The sequence below is a fragment of the Heterocephalus glaber genome, unplaced genomic scaffold (genome assembly GCF_053883595.1).
Source record: "Heterocephalus glaber isolate CG9 unplaced genomic scaffold, H.glaber_assembly_v1.0 deba00001472, whole genome shotgun sequence".
Lineage (NCBI taxonomy): Eukaryota > Metazoa > Chordata > Mammalia > Rodentia > Bathyergidae > Heterocephalus > Heterocephalus glaber.
In genome coordinates, this window is record NW_028258315.1 from 96,330,571 (window position 1) to 96,346,547 (window position 15,977).

At 38.9% G+C, this 15,977-nt stretch overlaps 1 protein-coding gene and 1 long non-coding RNA gene across 11 annotated transcripts in view; one reads left to right on the forward strand and one right to left on the reverse strand.

Annotated features, from left to right (window-relative positions):
• Positions 1-15,977, forward strand: part of Ptprg (protein tyrosine phosphatase receptor type G) — a 674,743-nt gene that overhangs the window by 636,573 nt on the left and 22,193 nt on the right. For 9 of the 10 annotated variants that reach the window (XM_087181616.1, XM_087181612.1, XM_087181618.1 and 6 more), the window contains 7 exons: positions 7,287-7,369; positions 7,562-7,696; positions 8,684-8,818; positions 10,833-11,005; positions 12,237-12,372; positions 12,870-13,016; positions 15,373-15,466. In XM_087181616.1, the coding sequence (XP_087037742.1) occupies positions 7,287-7,369; positions 7,562-7,696; positions 8,684-8,818; positions 10,833-11,005; positions 12,237-12,372; positions 12,870-13,016; positions 15,373-15,466 (903 nt within the window). The other variant, XM_087181619.1, reaches the window with a different exon arrangement.
• Positions 1-15,977, reverse strand: part of LOC106008751 (uncharacterized) — a 57,204-nt gene that overhangs the window by 13,549 nt on the left and 27,678 nt on the right. The window contains exon 2 of the long non-coding RNA XR_015439205.1: positions 12,864-12,975. This is a non-coding gene — a long non-coding RNA (uncharacterized LOC106008751). The remainder of the gene's footprint in view (positions 1-12,863; positions 12,976-15,977) is intronic.

Consider the following 15,977-nt stretch of genomic DNA (forward strand, 5'->3'; position numbering starts at 1 on the left):
TGAAGGTTAAAAAAAGAGAGAGAAGAAAGAGCCAAACTTTTCTTTTTTCTTACATCATCATCTCCCCTACTGCAGCCTTAACTTCTAATGACCTCTTCTGCTTTGCTAAAACTAGGTGGCAGTGAATAGATGGAAAATCAAAGCAACTTGTGTGTGATGGCCCCAAGAGTCATGTTGTTTAGGTGGAAAGACATTCCCTCTGTGTCAGTGTGGATTTAATTTTACAAATTCAAATTGGAAATAGTTTTATTTTCAGATGTTCAGAGGGCTGCGTTTTGGTGTTTTCCTGACCAGTAGAATTTTGGGCATATCACCTGTCACTTCATTTTCTTTTATACCAATGCCTTTTTTCTTTTTTTTGAGGAAGAAAAACCCTTTTTTAAATTTGATTTTTAAAAAAATTAATTTGGTACATTTTAGGTATACAATATAATGACATTCATCAGTGGAAATTTGAACCTTTACATAATCTCTCTTGGTTCTTCTTTTTTCCCCATTCCCCTGACCTCCCTTCAACCCCTCCATCCCTCCCTATTTACAAAGATTTTGTTTCCATTTTTCCTTTTCTCATATTAATTCCATTCCCTTCTTTCCTTTCCCTTACCCCTCCCACTTCCCCTTCCCCTTTGCCCCTTTTCTTCCTATTTCACATTATCTATTATACTTTTTAGTCCTTATTTACACTTTCAGTTTCTAACACTAGAGAAACTGTTCGGTATTTACACATGTGCATCCTATTTATTTCACTTAAGAGTATCACCTCTATGTGCATCCATTTAGCTATATATGTCTCTAATTTCTCATTTTTTATGGCTGAGTAGTACTCCATTTTATTTAAAAAATCGAATTTTCTTTATCCAGTCTCCAGTTGATGGGCAACTGAGCTGCTTCCAAGTTGTAGCTATTACAGGTTGTGCTGCTATGAACATGAGTGCACATATATCACTGTGGTATGATTCTTTTAATTCTTTGGGGAAGATCCCCAGCAGGGGAATAGCTGGGTCAAATGGGATTTCCAGTCCTAGTTCTTTGAGGTATCTCCATACTGATTTCCACAGTGGTTGCACCAGTCTACACTCCCGCCAGCAGTGGAGCAGTGTTTCTCTTTCCCCACAGCCCCACCAGCATTTGTTATTGGTTGATTTCATGATAGCAGCCATTCTTTCTGGGGTGAGATGGAATCTCAGCATTGTTTTCATTTGCATCTCTCGAATGACCGGTGATGTTGAACATTTTTTCATATGCTTATTTGCTATTTCTATTTCATTTCAGATGCCCAATTTTTGATTGGGTCTTTAAATTTGGTAGATCTTAATTTTTTTAAGTTCTTTATAGATTCTAGATAGTAGACCTTCATCTGAGGAATAGCAGGTGAAAATTTTTTCCCATATTGTGGGTTGTCTCTTCACACTGTTGGTTTCTCTTGCTGTGCAGAAGCTTTTTAGTAAGAAGAGATCCCACTTGTTGATTGTTTGTGCTACTTCATGGGAAACTAAGGTTTTCTTCATAAAATATTCCTATACCAGTGTCTTCAAGAGTTCTACCTAATCTCTGTTCCAGCCAGTTCAGTGTTTCTGTTTTGATATTTAGATCTTTAATCCATTTTGATTTTAGTGAGTAGTGAGAGAGATAGGTCTAGTTTTAATCTTTGGCAAATTGAAATCTAGCTTTTCCAAAACAATTTGTTAAATAGGCTATCTTTCCTCCAATGAGGGTGTTTGGCTCCTTTGTCAAAGATGAGGTGGCTGAGTGTGTCTGGAGTTGTCTCTGCATCTTCTAATCTGGCCCCCTGGTCCTCAGGTCTGTTTTTTGGTCAGTACCATGTTGTTTTTATCACAGTAGCTTTGTAGTATAGTTTCAAATTGGGGTTGTGATACCCCCTGCCATGTCCTATTGCCTAGAATTGTCTTTTATATTCTCGATCTCTTCTTGTTCCAAATGAATTTTTGGATTGTTTTTCTCAAGGTCTGTGAAGTATGCTGCTGGGATTTCAATTGGGATTGCATTGAATCTATATAGCAGTTTTGGAAGTATGGCCATTTTCACTGTTGATTCTTCCTACCCAGGACCAGGAGATGTCATTCCATATTCTGATATCATCTTCAATCTCTCTTTTCAGAGTGCTATAGTTTTCAGAGGTCTTTGATTTTTTTTTTTTTTTCGCTAGTTGATTCCTAGGTATTTCAGGGTTTTGGATGCTACTGTGAAAGGAATTGTTTGCCCCATTTCTCTCTCAGTGAGTCTGTTGTTCATGAAGAGGAAAGATACTGATTTTTCTGTGTTGATCTTGTTTCCAGCTACTTTACTGAATTTGGTTATTGAGTCTAGAAGACTTTTGGTGGAGTTCTTGGGGTCTTCTATATAGAGTATCATGTCATCTGCAAATAATGATCATTTGACTTCTTCGTTTTCCCATCTTTATTCCTTTTTTTTCTTTCTCTTGTCTAATTGCCTTGGCTGTTTCCAAGACTATATATATTGAACAGGAGTGGCGATAGTGGACATTCTTGTCTTGTTCCTCATTTTGGTGTTAAGGATTTCAGTTTTTGACCATTTAGTATGATATTGGCTGTTGGTTGTTCATCGATGGCTTTTATCAGATTAAGGTAGAGACCGTCTATTCCAATTTTTTGTCAGGTTTTTATCATAAATATGTGTTGGATTTTTCTGCATCTGTGGAGATGATCATATGGTTTTTGTCCTTGGCTCTATTGATATAGTGTATTACATTAATTGACCTGCATTATGTCGAACCATCCCTGCATCCCTGGGGTGAATCCCACTTGATCAGGGTGTATGATCTTCTTCATGATCTTCTGCATTCTATTTGCCAGTATCTTATTAAGGATTTTTGTGCCTGTGTTCATTAGTGAGATTGGCCTATAGTTCTCTTTTTTGATTGGGTCTTTCTCTGCTTTTGGGCTCAAGGTGATACTTGCTTCCAGGAATGAACTTGGGAGTATTGCTTCCCTTTCAATTTCACTGAAGAGTTTAAATGGTAGTGGCAGTAGTTCCTCTCTAAATGTCATGTAGAATTCAGCAGTGAAGCCATCAGGACCTGGGCTTTTCTTAGTTGATAAGTTTTTAATTACATTTTCAATTTCATTGATTGATATTGGGTTGTTTAGAATTTTTAGGTCATCTTCATTCAACTTTGGTAATTCATATGTATCTAGGAATCTGTCCATTTCTTCTGTGTTTTCTATCTTATTAGTGTATAGGTTCTGGAAGTAGGTATTGATGATCCTCTGGATTTCTGCTGGGTCCATTGTAATTTCACCCTTTTCATTCCTAATTGCATGGATTTGGGCCTTTTCTTTCCTTTTTCTGATAAGGTTGGCTAAGGGTTTGTCAGTTTTTATTCTTTCAAAGACCCAACTCTTGGCTTCATTCATTTTTTTTGTATCATTCTCTTAGTCTCCATTGCATTGATTTCTCCTCTGATCTTTATAATTTCCTCCCTTGTATGAGCTTTGGTTTTGTCCCACCCTTCTTTTTCTAGAAGCTTGAGGTTCCACATCAGGTTGTTTAATTGGGCTCGTTCTGTTTTCCTAATATGAGTATTCACTGGTATGAATTTCTCTCATAAGACTGCTTTCATTGTGTCCCACAGATTCTGGTATGTTGTATTGTCATTGTCATTTGATTGCAGGAACTGTCTGATTTCTTCTTTAATTTCCTCTGTGACCCATTGGTTATTCAGAAATGTGTTGTTCAGTTTCCAGATGTTTATGAAATTCTTGCAGTTTCTTTTGCTGTTGATCTCCAATTTCATTGCACTATGGTCTGATAATGTATAGGAGATAACGTCAGTTCCTTTGCATTTACTTAAACATATTCTATGAGCAAGTATGTGGTCTATTTTGGAGAATGACTTGCGTGCAGCTGAAAAGAATGTCTATTCAGATTTTGTGGGGTAAAACACTCTGTAAACATGTTAACTTCATTTATTCAAGAGTTTGATTGAGTTCTAGTATTTTGTTGCTTATTTTTTGCCTAGTTGATCTATTTGTGACAGTGGGGTATTGAGGTCCCCCACTACTGTTGTGTTAGTGCTTATTTAATTTTTCATGTCCATTACTATTTGTTTTATATAGTTGGGTGCACTAGTGTTTGGTGTATATATGTTTATGATTGTCATCTCTTCCTCTTGGATTGTTCCCTTTACAAGGATGTAGTGTTCTTCTTTGTCTCTCTTAATCAGTGTTGGTTTGAAATCCACTAGATCTGCAAAGAGGAAAACTACTCCTGCTTTGTTTTGGGTTCCCGTTGCATGAAGTATTGTTTTCCACCCTTTAACCTTCAATCTATGAGTTTCTTTTCGAATTAAGTGTGTTTCTTGTATGCAGCATATTGTTGGATCTTCCTTCTTGACTCATTCTGCCAATCTATTTCTTTTGATTGGTGAATTGAGACCATTGACATTGATGTTCTAACTGATAGATATTGACTTATCATTGTCATGACTTTTTCTTTCTGTTGGATTCTCCCCCTTTGTGTTTAATTTCTTGTGCCTGACAGCTTCATTCTGCTGGGCTTCCTGCAGTTGTGATCCTCATTGTCTTATCCTAGGATACTGTCTAAAATTTTTTGGAGTGCTGGTTTGGTATTTGTGAAGTTCCTAAGGTGTTCTTTGTCATGAAAGTATCTTATTTCTCCATCAATTTTGAAAGATAGTTTTTCAGGGTACATCAGTGTGAGTTGGAGGCTGTTTTCCTTTAGGGATTGGAATACATCACTCCAAGCTCTTCTTGCCTTGAGGGTTTGCATTGAGAAGTCTGCTATGATTCTGATGGGCTTTCCTTTGTATGTGATTTGTTTCTTTTCTCTAACTGCTTGTAGAACTATTTTTCTACAAGCAATGTGTAGATTTTTTTTGATCAAGGCTAGTTGGAGTCCTGTATGCCTCTCTTATCTGTATGTCAAGTTCTTTTCCCTGCTTGGGAAGTTTTCTCCCATCACTTCTGTGAACATTTTTTTTTATGTTGTCTGCACTCTCTGCTGTTATTTCATTAACTCTGATCAGTCTTATGTTATTCTTCTTTGCATCATCTAGCAGCTGGTGGATTGATTTCTCGTGATCCCTTCCTCTTTTAAAGAATTTTTTTTTCCTGGTTACTAATTGCAATCTTATCTTCTATATCTGAAATTCTATCTTCACGTTGGCTCATTTTGCTGCGTAAACTTTCAATGGAGTTTTTAATCTCCTGAAAACCTGTTTCCATGTGTTTTATGGATTCCATTTGTTTCCTATGTTGGGATTCCATCATGTCCTATATTTTTTGTCATTGTTGTTTTGGTACCAGGGATCAAACTGAGGACCTTGTGCTTTCAAGGCATGTGCTGGAACCACTGAGCTAAATCCCTGGCCCTTTCTCTGTTTTTTTATCTGTGTCCTCTCTAGATTTATTAATCATGTCTTGCACTATAGGCACAATCTCTGCAGTTATCTGAGAAATTATTTCTGATTTTAATTTTTCCAGATCCTCTTTTGTTGCCAGTTTAGGGCATGAAGGTGGTTGAGTATCAGTTTGTTCCATCTTGTTTCATTTTGGGGCTTCTTCAGGTGATCTGGGAGCCTCGTTTTGAGACTTGTTTAATTACCTTCTCATTTCAACAGGGGGTTGAGGCAGGGGGGTATGTGTGCTGCTGGCACCTGTGCGGCTCACCTCCTCAGTCCTGGGGGCACTTCTGCTACTCAACACTGGGGGAAGTGGTATAGCAGCCCAGAACATTCACCACCTCTGTGCTGGGGCAGCTCTGCTCCTCAGCACTGGGGGTGGTGGTATGACGGCCCAGAAGGTTTACCTCCTCATTGCTGGGCACAGCTCTGCTCCTCGGCACTGGGGGTGGTGATATGGTGGCCTGGAAAGTTCATGTCCTCTGCAGTGGGGCAGCTCTGCTCTTTGGTGCTGTTATGGTGGTAGAGTATGGTGGCCCGGAAGGTTCACCTCCTCTGTGCTGGGGGCAGCTCTAGCAATGCCTTATGTAGCAAAGAATAGCATAAAAATTTCAAGGAAACAAGTAGCATCAGACCATAGATGTGTCAAAACATGATGTACAAGAAGAGTGCTATACTAGGGCCAATACAACTTTCAGGGCATGTATGGATGTCACCACACCCCCTCCAACACTGATATTAACCCATCTATTACTTTTAGTTCAATACAAATTCTACAACTTCATAATATGTATTCTTGTCAGTCTATGAAATAATAGTGTACAGTTTGATGGCTACTAAGGAATATTTAGATGCCTTGGGAGGAAATTTCATTTGAAGCCTATTTCAAATTTTTCACTTTTAACAGGAGCTCATTTCATGTCAACTCTCCATGAAGTTTCTCAGAACAAAAACAAGAAGCAAGTAATAATTCCAAGACCATAGGTGGCTTTCTAAAAGGGCATTAGTGTAATCTGTGGTAATACCTAGGTCAGTCTTTTCAAGTTGACTTCTTTTTGAACTAGCCTTCTATGATAATGACTAAAGAGAAATATGTATTGGCCTTTGTCCATTCTGTTCCTAGCTAGCAAAAATGAGAGTAAAATCTGTGCTTCCTTTTATTCTTCTTGCTCTCCTAAAGATCCAGGTTCAGGCTGGGGATGTAGCTCAGTGGTTCCCCCGCCTGCTTCACAAGTCCAAGGTCCTGAGTTTGATCCCCAGTACCAAAACAAACAAACAAAAAAATCCAGGCTCACTCTGTTGAACAAGTACAAACACATATGATGCTCTACCTCTCATTTTTTTCCCTAAACTAAGGAAAAGTGAATCTTAAAATCTAGCCACTGACTTCCTGTAATGAGATTGCTAGGAAATTAAGTTGTGCTTCCTTCAATTACATATTCCTACAATTACAATTACATAGGTTGGCAGGGAGTCTGAATTTAGCAAGGGAATCACCTGAAAAGGAGATGTTCTGGACATGAAATAACACTTGCCTTTTATGTCTTAATGGGAAATGGAGGCATGGAGTGGGTAACTGAAGGCATTTTGAACATGATTTCAAAAAAGACAACAATGAGATTTTGGAGGATTTTAACTTGCAGTAGTTTTGTACAAACTCATATAGCCTTAATTTGCATTTGTGGTATTCCCCTAAGTCACAGCATGAGGCAGAAGTAGCCTGATGTTTTTGAGGTGGGTTTCAATTCACTATTTAGTCCTTGTTCTGCCAAAAGTTTTCCCAGTGCCTTCTAGGAGATACTGCATTATATGACTGCCTTGTTTTGTGTTTGGAATGCTATTTATTTTAATTACACATTTGTTTCTGCCTTCTTATCCTCTATAGATGACCACAGTAGGGTGAAGTTAAGACCATTACCAGGAAAAGACTCTAAGCACAGCGACTACATTAATGCAAACTATGTTGATGTAAGTCAGAAAATTTTTATAAACCTATTTCTGAAAATTGAATACTGCAGCAGACACTACTGAATGTATTTTAATATCACACAGAGCTTTCACTAAAAACCCAACCTATTCAGTGTGGAAGATGCTTGAATTATTAATCATTCTTCTGTGATAACTGCATTCATCTCACTTTATGCCATGTCATCTTTGAAGGGTTACAACAAAGCAAAAGCCTACATCGCCACCCAGGGACCTTTAAAGTCTACATTTGAAGATTTCTGGAGGATGATTTGGGAACAAAATACTGGAATCATTATCATGATTACAAATCTTGTGGAGAAAGGAAGAGTAAGAGCTTCTTGACTTTCTATCTTAATAATCCACCTTCATTCACAAAATACTAAGAGTACCACCTATATAGGATAGGAATTTGATGCAGTAAGATTTGCAGGAATGAAAAGTATTTTGTCTGCTTTTATTTTGGTTGTGGTCTGCTAGGAAGGGAGCTACAGCATTTCAAGTGTGAATTAAATGTGATGGTAGAGATGTATGTGACTCTCAGAGTGACAGTATTAAAGGGCTAATATTTTGAGGTGAGACTCTGACAATGAAGAGAAGGAATTAAACAAGCAGGACGAGGAGGGAAGGACATTCTGCCTATAGGGAACAGAAAGATCAAGAAGCAGAGACGTTTAGAAGATCCATGGTATAGTAAAGAAATTACTTATAGTAGTTTAGTAAAAGCAGAGAATACTTGAAACACCTGGACAAATAATGGCAAAACTTGTAGAGCTTTCAGTGATCCAAATAGTACATTGTGCATATGTGCCTTAGGTTCACCACCACTGACCTAGACTGTGCTTAAGATCTTTGTAAGAAATAATGATTACTGTTACAGAATGTATTAGACTTGAGCTTATATTAGGCAGTGCTGGTGTAGGCTGGAGTAGAAGCTAAGCCTCAAGTTCATTGCTCTAAATCTATACTGCTTTACTTGAAATGTGGAGTCCTTACTTTGGTTTTGGTGACCCAAGTTGTAACAGAGATTCCCAATTACAGAAGACCCGCAGAAATCCAGCCAGGCCTCCCAAAGGATATTTAAACTGCCTTTAGAACATATCCTACTCACCTTTCATACAGGTTTCTTTCAAGGACACCATATAACTGAAAGATCCTAAACATGAGGTCCATTTCTCAGATGATCTTGCCCAAACTCCCCCCACCATGAAGTCCTTCAGAGTTCACAACTGCCCATGCATTTCTTTCTCAGTCAAATAAGTGACCATCTTGTGGTTTAACTTTATCATTTGGAATTTATAACTTTTCTTTTTGCAGAGAAAATGTGATCAGTATTGGCCAACAGAGAATAGTGAGGAATATGGAAACATTATTGTCACACTGAAGAGCACAAAAGTACATGCCTGCTATACTGTTCGTCGTTTTTCAATCAGAAATACAAAAGTGAAGAAGGTACTGAGGGAGCTGGGTGGGCCACTGGGGCAGGTGTTTTATACATGTATGAAAATTACTATATACGACTAAGGCTAAATATCATAATTTCACGACTCTCTTGACTGCTCACACTGCATGGTGTGAAAGGTATGTATGGGCAGAGCACATAATAGAACTTCATTGGCCTGAGTTCTGTAATTGCTTCAAGAATAACTCATTTCCAAAAAAGAAAAAAAAAATGCATCCTCTGATGTTTTGGTAACACTCAGCAAATATAGCAGCATCTGTTTGCTTATTTAGCTTTTTAATTTCAATTTTCTCACAGTTTTCAAGTATTGTTTCCCACAGAGTATTTCATGGAATACTAGTGCTACAAGATACTTATAAAAGTCCGGCTATCCAATAAGAATGGGAACTGAATGCTACATAATATATATTCTGTTAGAGATTCATAGTGAACATGGGTGTCCAGAGTGTCAGAGTTATGAAACTTGTATTTGTTCTTCTAGTATTCTCTAACATGACTTAACCATAAAGTGGTTTTTTTCTTTTTTCTTTTTTTTTTGGTACCAGGGATTGAACTCGGGTCCTTCCACTTGCAAGCCAGGTGGCAGAACCACTGAGCTAAATCCCTGGCCCAACCATAAAATCTTTACTCCAGGCATGGCAGTACATGTAATCCCAGCATTCTGCAAGCCATAGGCAGGATGACTGCAAGCTCAAGCCCAGCCTGAGCAAATTACTGAATAAAATAATCAAAAAGGGTTAGAGTTGTAGCTCCATCTAAAGACTGCGTTCACTCCTTAATAGTACGATAAGACAAAACAAAATTTCATGAAGTGAATGAACAAAAACACACCTCTATACAACTAGTAATATCTTGAGAACCACACTGTATAGAAATACTTCTTTCAAATTATCCCAACTTTTCCTTTATTATTTTTCAAATTCCACTGTCATAACAGAAAACATAGATCGTCACAGCAATATCCGAACTCTACATAAATGCAAAGAAAAAAATGTGATTGATCTACAGAGAGTTAGATATGGCTGTGTTCAGGGACCAGAGAATCTACAGCTAAACCCTAAGTTCTGCTTTTTCTCTGCAGTGTTTCAGTGTTAAGTATGTGCAGCAAAAATGCACCACTCTTGTTGGGCTGCTGACCTTCTATCCAGCCTGTCTCTTTGGCCTGGGCACATCTACCACCTCTACCACTGTAACACTTGCGTGCCACGTATTGCTCTTTAAAGTGACATCTTTTAGATATTTGGTGGTGGTTTAGATACGGATGCCCTTGATAGCTTGAGCAGTTTCACAGGTGTGCTTAGGGTGAATATGGAAATCTGAACCTCTTGATTTGCATGATTTTGTGGGGGTTTCTGGGTTAAGAGTAGCAAATCATTTTCACAGAGCACCTCAGACAACTTACAAGGAAGAGCTATCAGGGGACATTTTTCATGTCAACTAGCTAAAATATAAAAAGGTCAGTCCTCTAAAGGAAAACTACTCTGAAAAAAATTATTTATGAAACTGACAGATAAATAGATGTTGATTCTGGTGATGGAGTCTCATCCAGCACTTAGGATCTTCCTAAGTGAAAGAGAGTACAGAGCAGCAGCTACCCTCCCTTCCTGATCCTGAAGGTGTCCAGCTTGTATGGTGGAGAAGGAAAGGGAATCCTAGCCCACAGGCAGATAAAAGCAGAGCACCAAGTCGTTGGAAAGTCAGGAAGTGGAGGCCCTGTACGCAAACCACAAAGTGCTCCCAATGGCCCTAAGTCCAAAAGACCAGTATTAAATGTCCATCCTTGATAAAATCTAATCTTCTAAGAGATCACGATGCTTTACATCCAGCTAGACATGAATGTTAACCACAAATGACAAGAATGTTGGCTGCAAAGAGTAAATAAGCTAGCCCAGGAGCAGCAGTTGGGATCCTGAGATCAGAGGTCTTGTTTCCTAAGCCCTTACATTGCTTTTACTAGAATGTTCACCCTCAGATTAAAGATGTCTTTTTACACCCCTCTCCTAGGGCCAGAAGGGAAATCCCAAGGGCCGTCAGAATGAACGAATAGTGATCCAGTACCACTACACGCAGTGGCCTGACATGGGAGTCCCCGAGTATGCCCTCCCGGTCCTAACCTTCGTGAGGAGATCCTCAGCCACCCGGACACCAGACATGGGGCCTGTGCTGGTGCACTGCAGGTAAGGCTGGCACCCTCGTTATTCTGCCAGAGATTGGACCTTGTGAACTCGGACCCCAGGAACTCTGTTCCCACTTGGCTTGACTTGGAGGGCAAGTCCTCCTCTGAAAACCGGGATAAATAAACTTGCGACAGTCTTATAAAGTCATCTTTTTAATAAAATCCCTGTTGTGTGTAGGGTAATTGTAGGCTGATCCTAATAAATAAACATAAGAACTTCTAAATGAGTTTTCAACACCAGAGATTCTGTGTTTTTGTGCATGGCTTTTCTGAAGTGCTTCTCCAAAGTATAATAATGGATAGTACACATGAAAGGATTTTTAAAAAATTTCTAGCTTATACATACCATATATAACGCCTTTTGAAAAAACACTGGGAAAGCCTGGTGTAAAGCCTACTTCCCCTCAACTAAAACAACTTTACATGATTGTGTGAAAGTGCTCTGATTATTCTATCATTGATGTTGCAGTACTACATAGCATTTTCTAAGCATTTCTTTTGGGCTTTTCTTGTACTATGCTTTCACCTAACAAGCCTTTACACAACCTGGAACACATCTTTTACTTAGAATCCCATAAGAATTCTACTTTTTCACTAATACATTTAACAAGCACTGAGGGGAGATAAGCTATCACAGAGCCTGCCTCTTGGGCTAGAGGGAGAACCTTCTGGGGCATTCTGCCAAAACACATGTACAGAATTCAGATCTATCTGGATATTTTTTAAATAACAACTAAAGAATATGGAATAAGAAGCCAAGTTTTCTGGGTGTACCATTCTCATGCCAAGTTTATGAAAGTAAAATACCGCTTAAAATAGGAACTTTCTAATACTGAAAACAACAGTTTCTTAGCTGCATGCAACAGAAGCAGACTGAGCAAGTAGTAGAGCAAAAGGGTTTGTTGAGAAACCAAGTACGAGCCTGAACAGGAAGGAGGCCTGGTTCTTGCATGGGGATGGCTGCTGCCACAGACACCTCTGGGGCCCTGGATCATGGATTGCATGCCAAGGAGGCTGAGAAGTCAAGGAGACATCTGTCTTCCCACTCCTGCAGCATTTAAGCACTCTGGCTCCTTATCAAACTCATGAAGCTTATCTGGGTGAACACCCTATGTCATTTATACTAGGTTATCTAGACATCACCATTCCTTCTGGGTTCCTTATGCATTTATATTGTAATTTTTCCAGTCCATGGTTTAACAGTACTCCCTGAGTGCCTTTCTCTCTTTCAGTGCTGGTGTGGGCAGGACGGGCACTTACATTGTGATAGACAGCATGCTACAACAGATAAAAGACAAAAGCACAGTTAATGTCCTGGGATTCCTCAAGCATATCAGGACACAGCGCAACTACCTCGTCCAGACAGAGGTAAGGACTGGTCCTCATGAGGTGCCAGCACACACTTGCCCTGAAGGGTGAGTGATGCTGAGGGAAACAGATTCATTCTCAGAATTTGAAGGAATGGATGGGTTGTGGAGTAAAAGATATCCTGACCATGATTCTGTTTTAGATCAGTTTCCCATTTCTGTTTGAATCTTAGCATTTGGATTGCTGGGTAACTACATAGAATTTATGTATCAGATACATTTGCATTAACTATTATGCAGAGCTAGATATGTTTTCTGGTCTCAGAAACACACAAGAGGAACACTGTTCCTGGCACAATGTGGAATACAGAGGAAACTTAGCAGTCACTACCCTAAAACAGATCAGGATAGGATGGCTAGGCAAGTGAATACTGAGGCAAACCTCCAACTGCTAATGCTTGTAGGAATTCACTGGGAGGTCCCAGTTGGTAGACTTCGTGGACTGTCAGCTCCCTTTGAACAGCTCTCCCTGGAGATTCCCAATTCTTATACCTTTAGGAGCAGTATATTTTCATCCACGATGCCTTGCTGGAGGCCATTCTTGGGAATGAAACTGAAGTATCTTCAAATCAGCTGCATAGCTACGTTAACAGCATCCTTATACCTGGAGTAGGAGGAAAGACACGACTGGAGAAACAATTCAAGGTAGTGCTTTGAGAAATTTCTCTAGCATAAAGCAAGATAGTAGAAAAATGTCCTCAACTTTGGCATCTTAATAACACTAATGTACAGCTTGAAATGGACTTCTGTTTGTATTCCTTCTCATTATATTTAAGGAGTACAAAGCCACTCCCCGCAGTGTTACTGTTACCATTCAAGTAGAGAGTACCATGCTATTTCTTATTCTGAGCACTTTATGACTTAAGCTGAACATTAACATCATCCTCTATCCACAATAACATAAGACTTTGAATTAGGGCTGGTCAAAAAAAGAATTCTCAGGCTGGGGATGTAGCTCAGTGGTTCCCTGCCTGCCTCACAAGCGCAAGGTCCTGCTTTCAATCCCCGGTACCAAAAACAAAAACAACAACAAAAGAAGAATTCACATTTTTCTGAACTATTGGATGATACTTTTGTTAAGAAGGGTTATTGGTAGACAGGCTGTCCACAAAATAATGCCTGTTTGAAAAACTATTCCAGAACATCATTTGAAACCCCCCCAAAAGCTACCAAATCTAACAATAGTATAGGAGAGTTAACTTTTCCTAAAATACTCTTTTTCTTTGGTAGGGGCATGAAGTTCAAAGGCAGTTAAGGTTCACATGGATTACCTGAGGTGACGGTGTAACAGACACTGTAAGGACTATTAAAGTAATTAAGACCAGAAAAGCTCAAAGATTAAGTGTAACCTTCAAATGGTGTCTTTCCGATTTCTAAGTGCTTTCTTATTCATTAGTTTTTCATTATATTTTCAATTTTTTTGCATATTGTTTATATGTGGGTAATTCCCCATTTTGTGTCAAGATTGAAAGGAAGAGAAAAATCAGTGCTCTTTGACTTTTCATGGTAAAGCTTCCCATAGAGTCTGAGACTTCCACTTCAATCTCAACTAAAGAAATGAGCCTGCTAAGCAAATTACACCAAAGGATATGAAATGAAAAAGAGAATAATTTCACTGAGTTTAATCCTAAGCATAATTTGAAATGTCTGGCTCTCCTCTTAACATCCTAGCTACAATAAAACCATTGGAGATAATAATGACACACTATATCATTTTAAATATTAAGTGGCAACATTTCTTAAATTCTGCCCTTTATTCCATTTCTGTGGCATAGATTCAACCTAAATTTCTGGAGTCTCGGGATTTCACCATGAAAAATAAAATGTCATCGAATATCTCATTTTTTTTCCATCTTGAAAAAATATTTACACAGAAAATGATGTGCAAAAAAAGGAATTTAATGGACTAACAATGCCCCAAATTCCCAAACTTTGAGTGTCAACATCATGCCACAGAATATTCCACACCATGAAACTTTATTTCATGCAGAAAATTATCAAACATGTGTGTAAGATTATCTTTGGGCTATTTATATATGAAACATAAATTTCATGTCTCGACTTGATTTCCGTCCCCCAGGCAGAACATGTATGCAAATATTTCGACCTCCCAAAGAATCTTGACACTCTGCTGGTCCCAAGCATTTCAGATAAGGGATATTCAACCTGTTTGTTTCTGTTTATAAACACAGTTCTTTAAAAGTAGAAACATCCATTGAATAAATCAGACCGTGCACTTAGTAACACAATAACTGACTCTCTTACGAGCACTAAACATTTCACAATTCAAATAAAAGAAAAAAATCAAAGTCAAAGATGAAAATTACTTCCAAGGCCATGACAATAGCAATAAAGCTCACTATTCCTATATAATTGCATTGAGATAGACTTCCCCCTACCCATCACCACCAAAAAACTGTATTCACAAAATGTTTCCGCCACACTACGTACATATAGGAAAATAACCCCATTATTGGGCTGATCATTCATGATGGCTTTAGAAGAATGATGGCAAACCTTTTAGAGCTTTCAGGGATGCAGCTCACTTGCCATAGGTTCACCACCACTGCCTCAGCAGAATCTCAGTTAAACAGAAAAGTACTACAAACATATTAAGTTGTTCTTTATCTTCTAGGAACATCACTAACTTCTAATACTATTAAATGGTCTTCTAATGGAGGCACACTAGCATCTTATGTGCCATTCAGGAATTACAGACAAAATTCACAATAGCAGTATATAAGCTGCAACAGAGAAAGCCACATAGTTGAGTCAACACTGCACACCCAGTGCCGGTGTTCCAGGAGCCTAGCACCTGACAGGACACAGCCAAGATCCCTAGCACAAGTGCCACTAGTGAGTCACAAGAGCCTTCTTTGGCATCCACAAAAAAATGTGTTTGTTTGGTAATAATCTGATTGTTGGTATTGTTCCAAATTGTGAAAACAGGTGCTATCAATTATGACCTTGAATGAAGACTGAAATGTCACTTTTCTTTTAGCTTGTCACGCAGTGTAATGCAAAATACGTGGAATGCTTCAGTGCTCAGAAAGAGTGTAACAAAGAAAAGAACAGAAACTCTTCAGTCGTGCCATGTAAGAGCGTACAATCAGTCTGACAGGGTTCTTCAGTGTATTAATAGGCTGTAAACTGGCTTTTTTGTATTATGTAAAGAGGCAGCAACTACCAAAGGGACAACGTTATGTTTAGTGCAGCTAAGGGAGTCTGAGGCAAGTGGAAGGGGGGGGGCGGCTCCTGGTGCTAGTGAGTCACGGTCTCTATATGACCTGAAATCTAGCTTCAGTTCATCTCAACACGCAAGAATGAGGTTATGTCTGCTGTATTTCAACTTAAAAATAATACCAAAGTTGCCATCGCTGTGGCATGACCACTGCTTTAGAATTTACCTAGATTAATCTGTATAACTGGTACTGCATCCCTGAATTATTCGGACTATGAAACCTATGCACTGTTGACTGGGGGTGCAGAGGACATGTGGGTAGGCACTGCAGACACAGGCATGGATGAGCACTGCAGGGATGTATCACTCCTGAGAAAGGTCACTGTTTTCTAAGAACTTCATGGGGAGAAAGACAGGGATAAAGG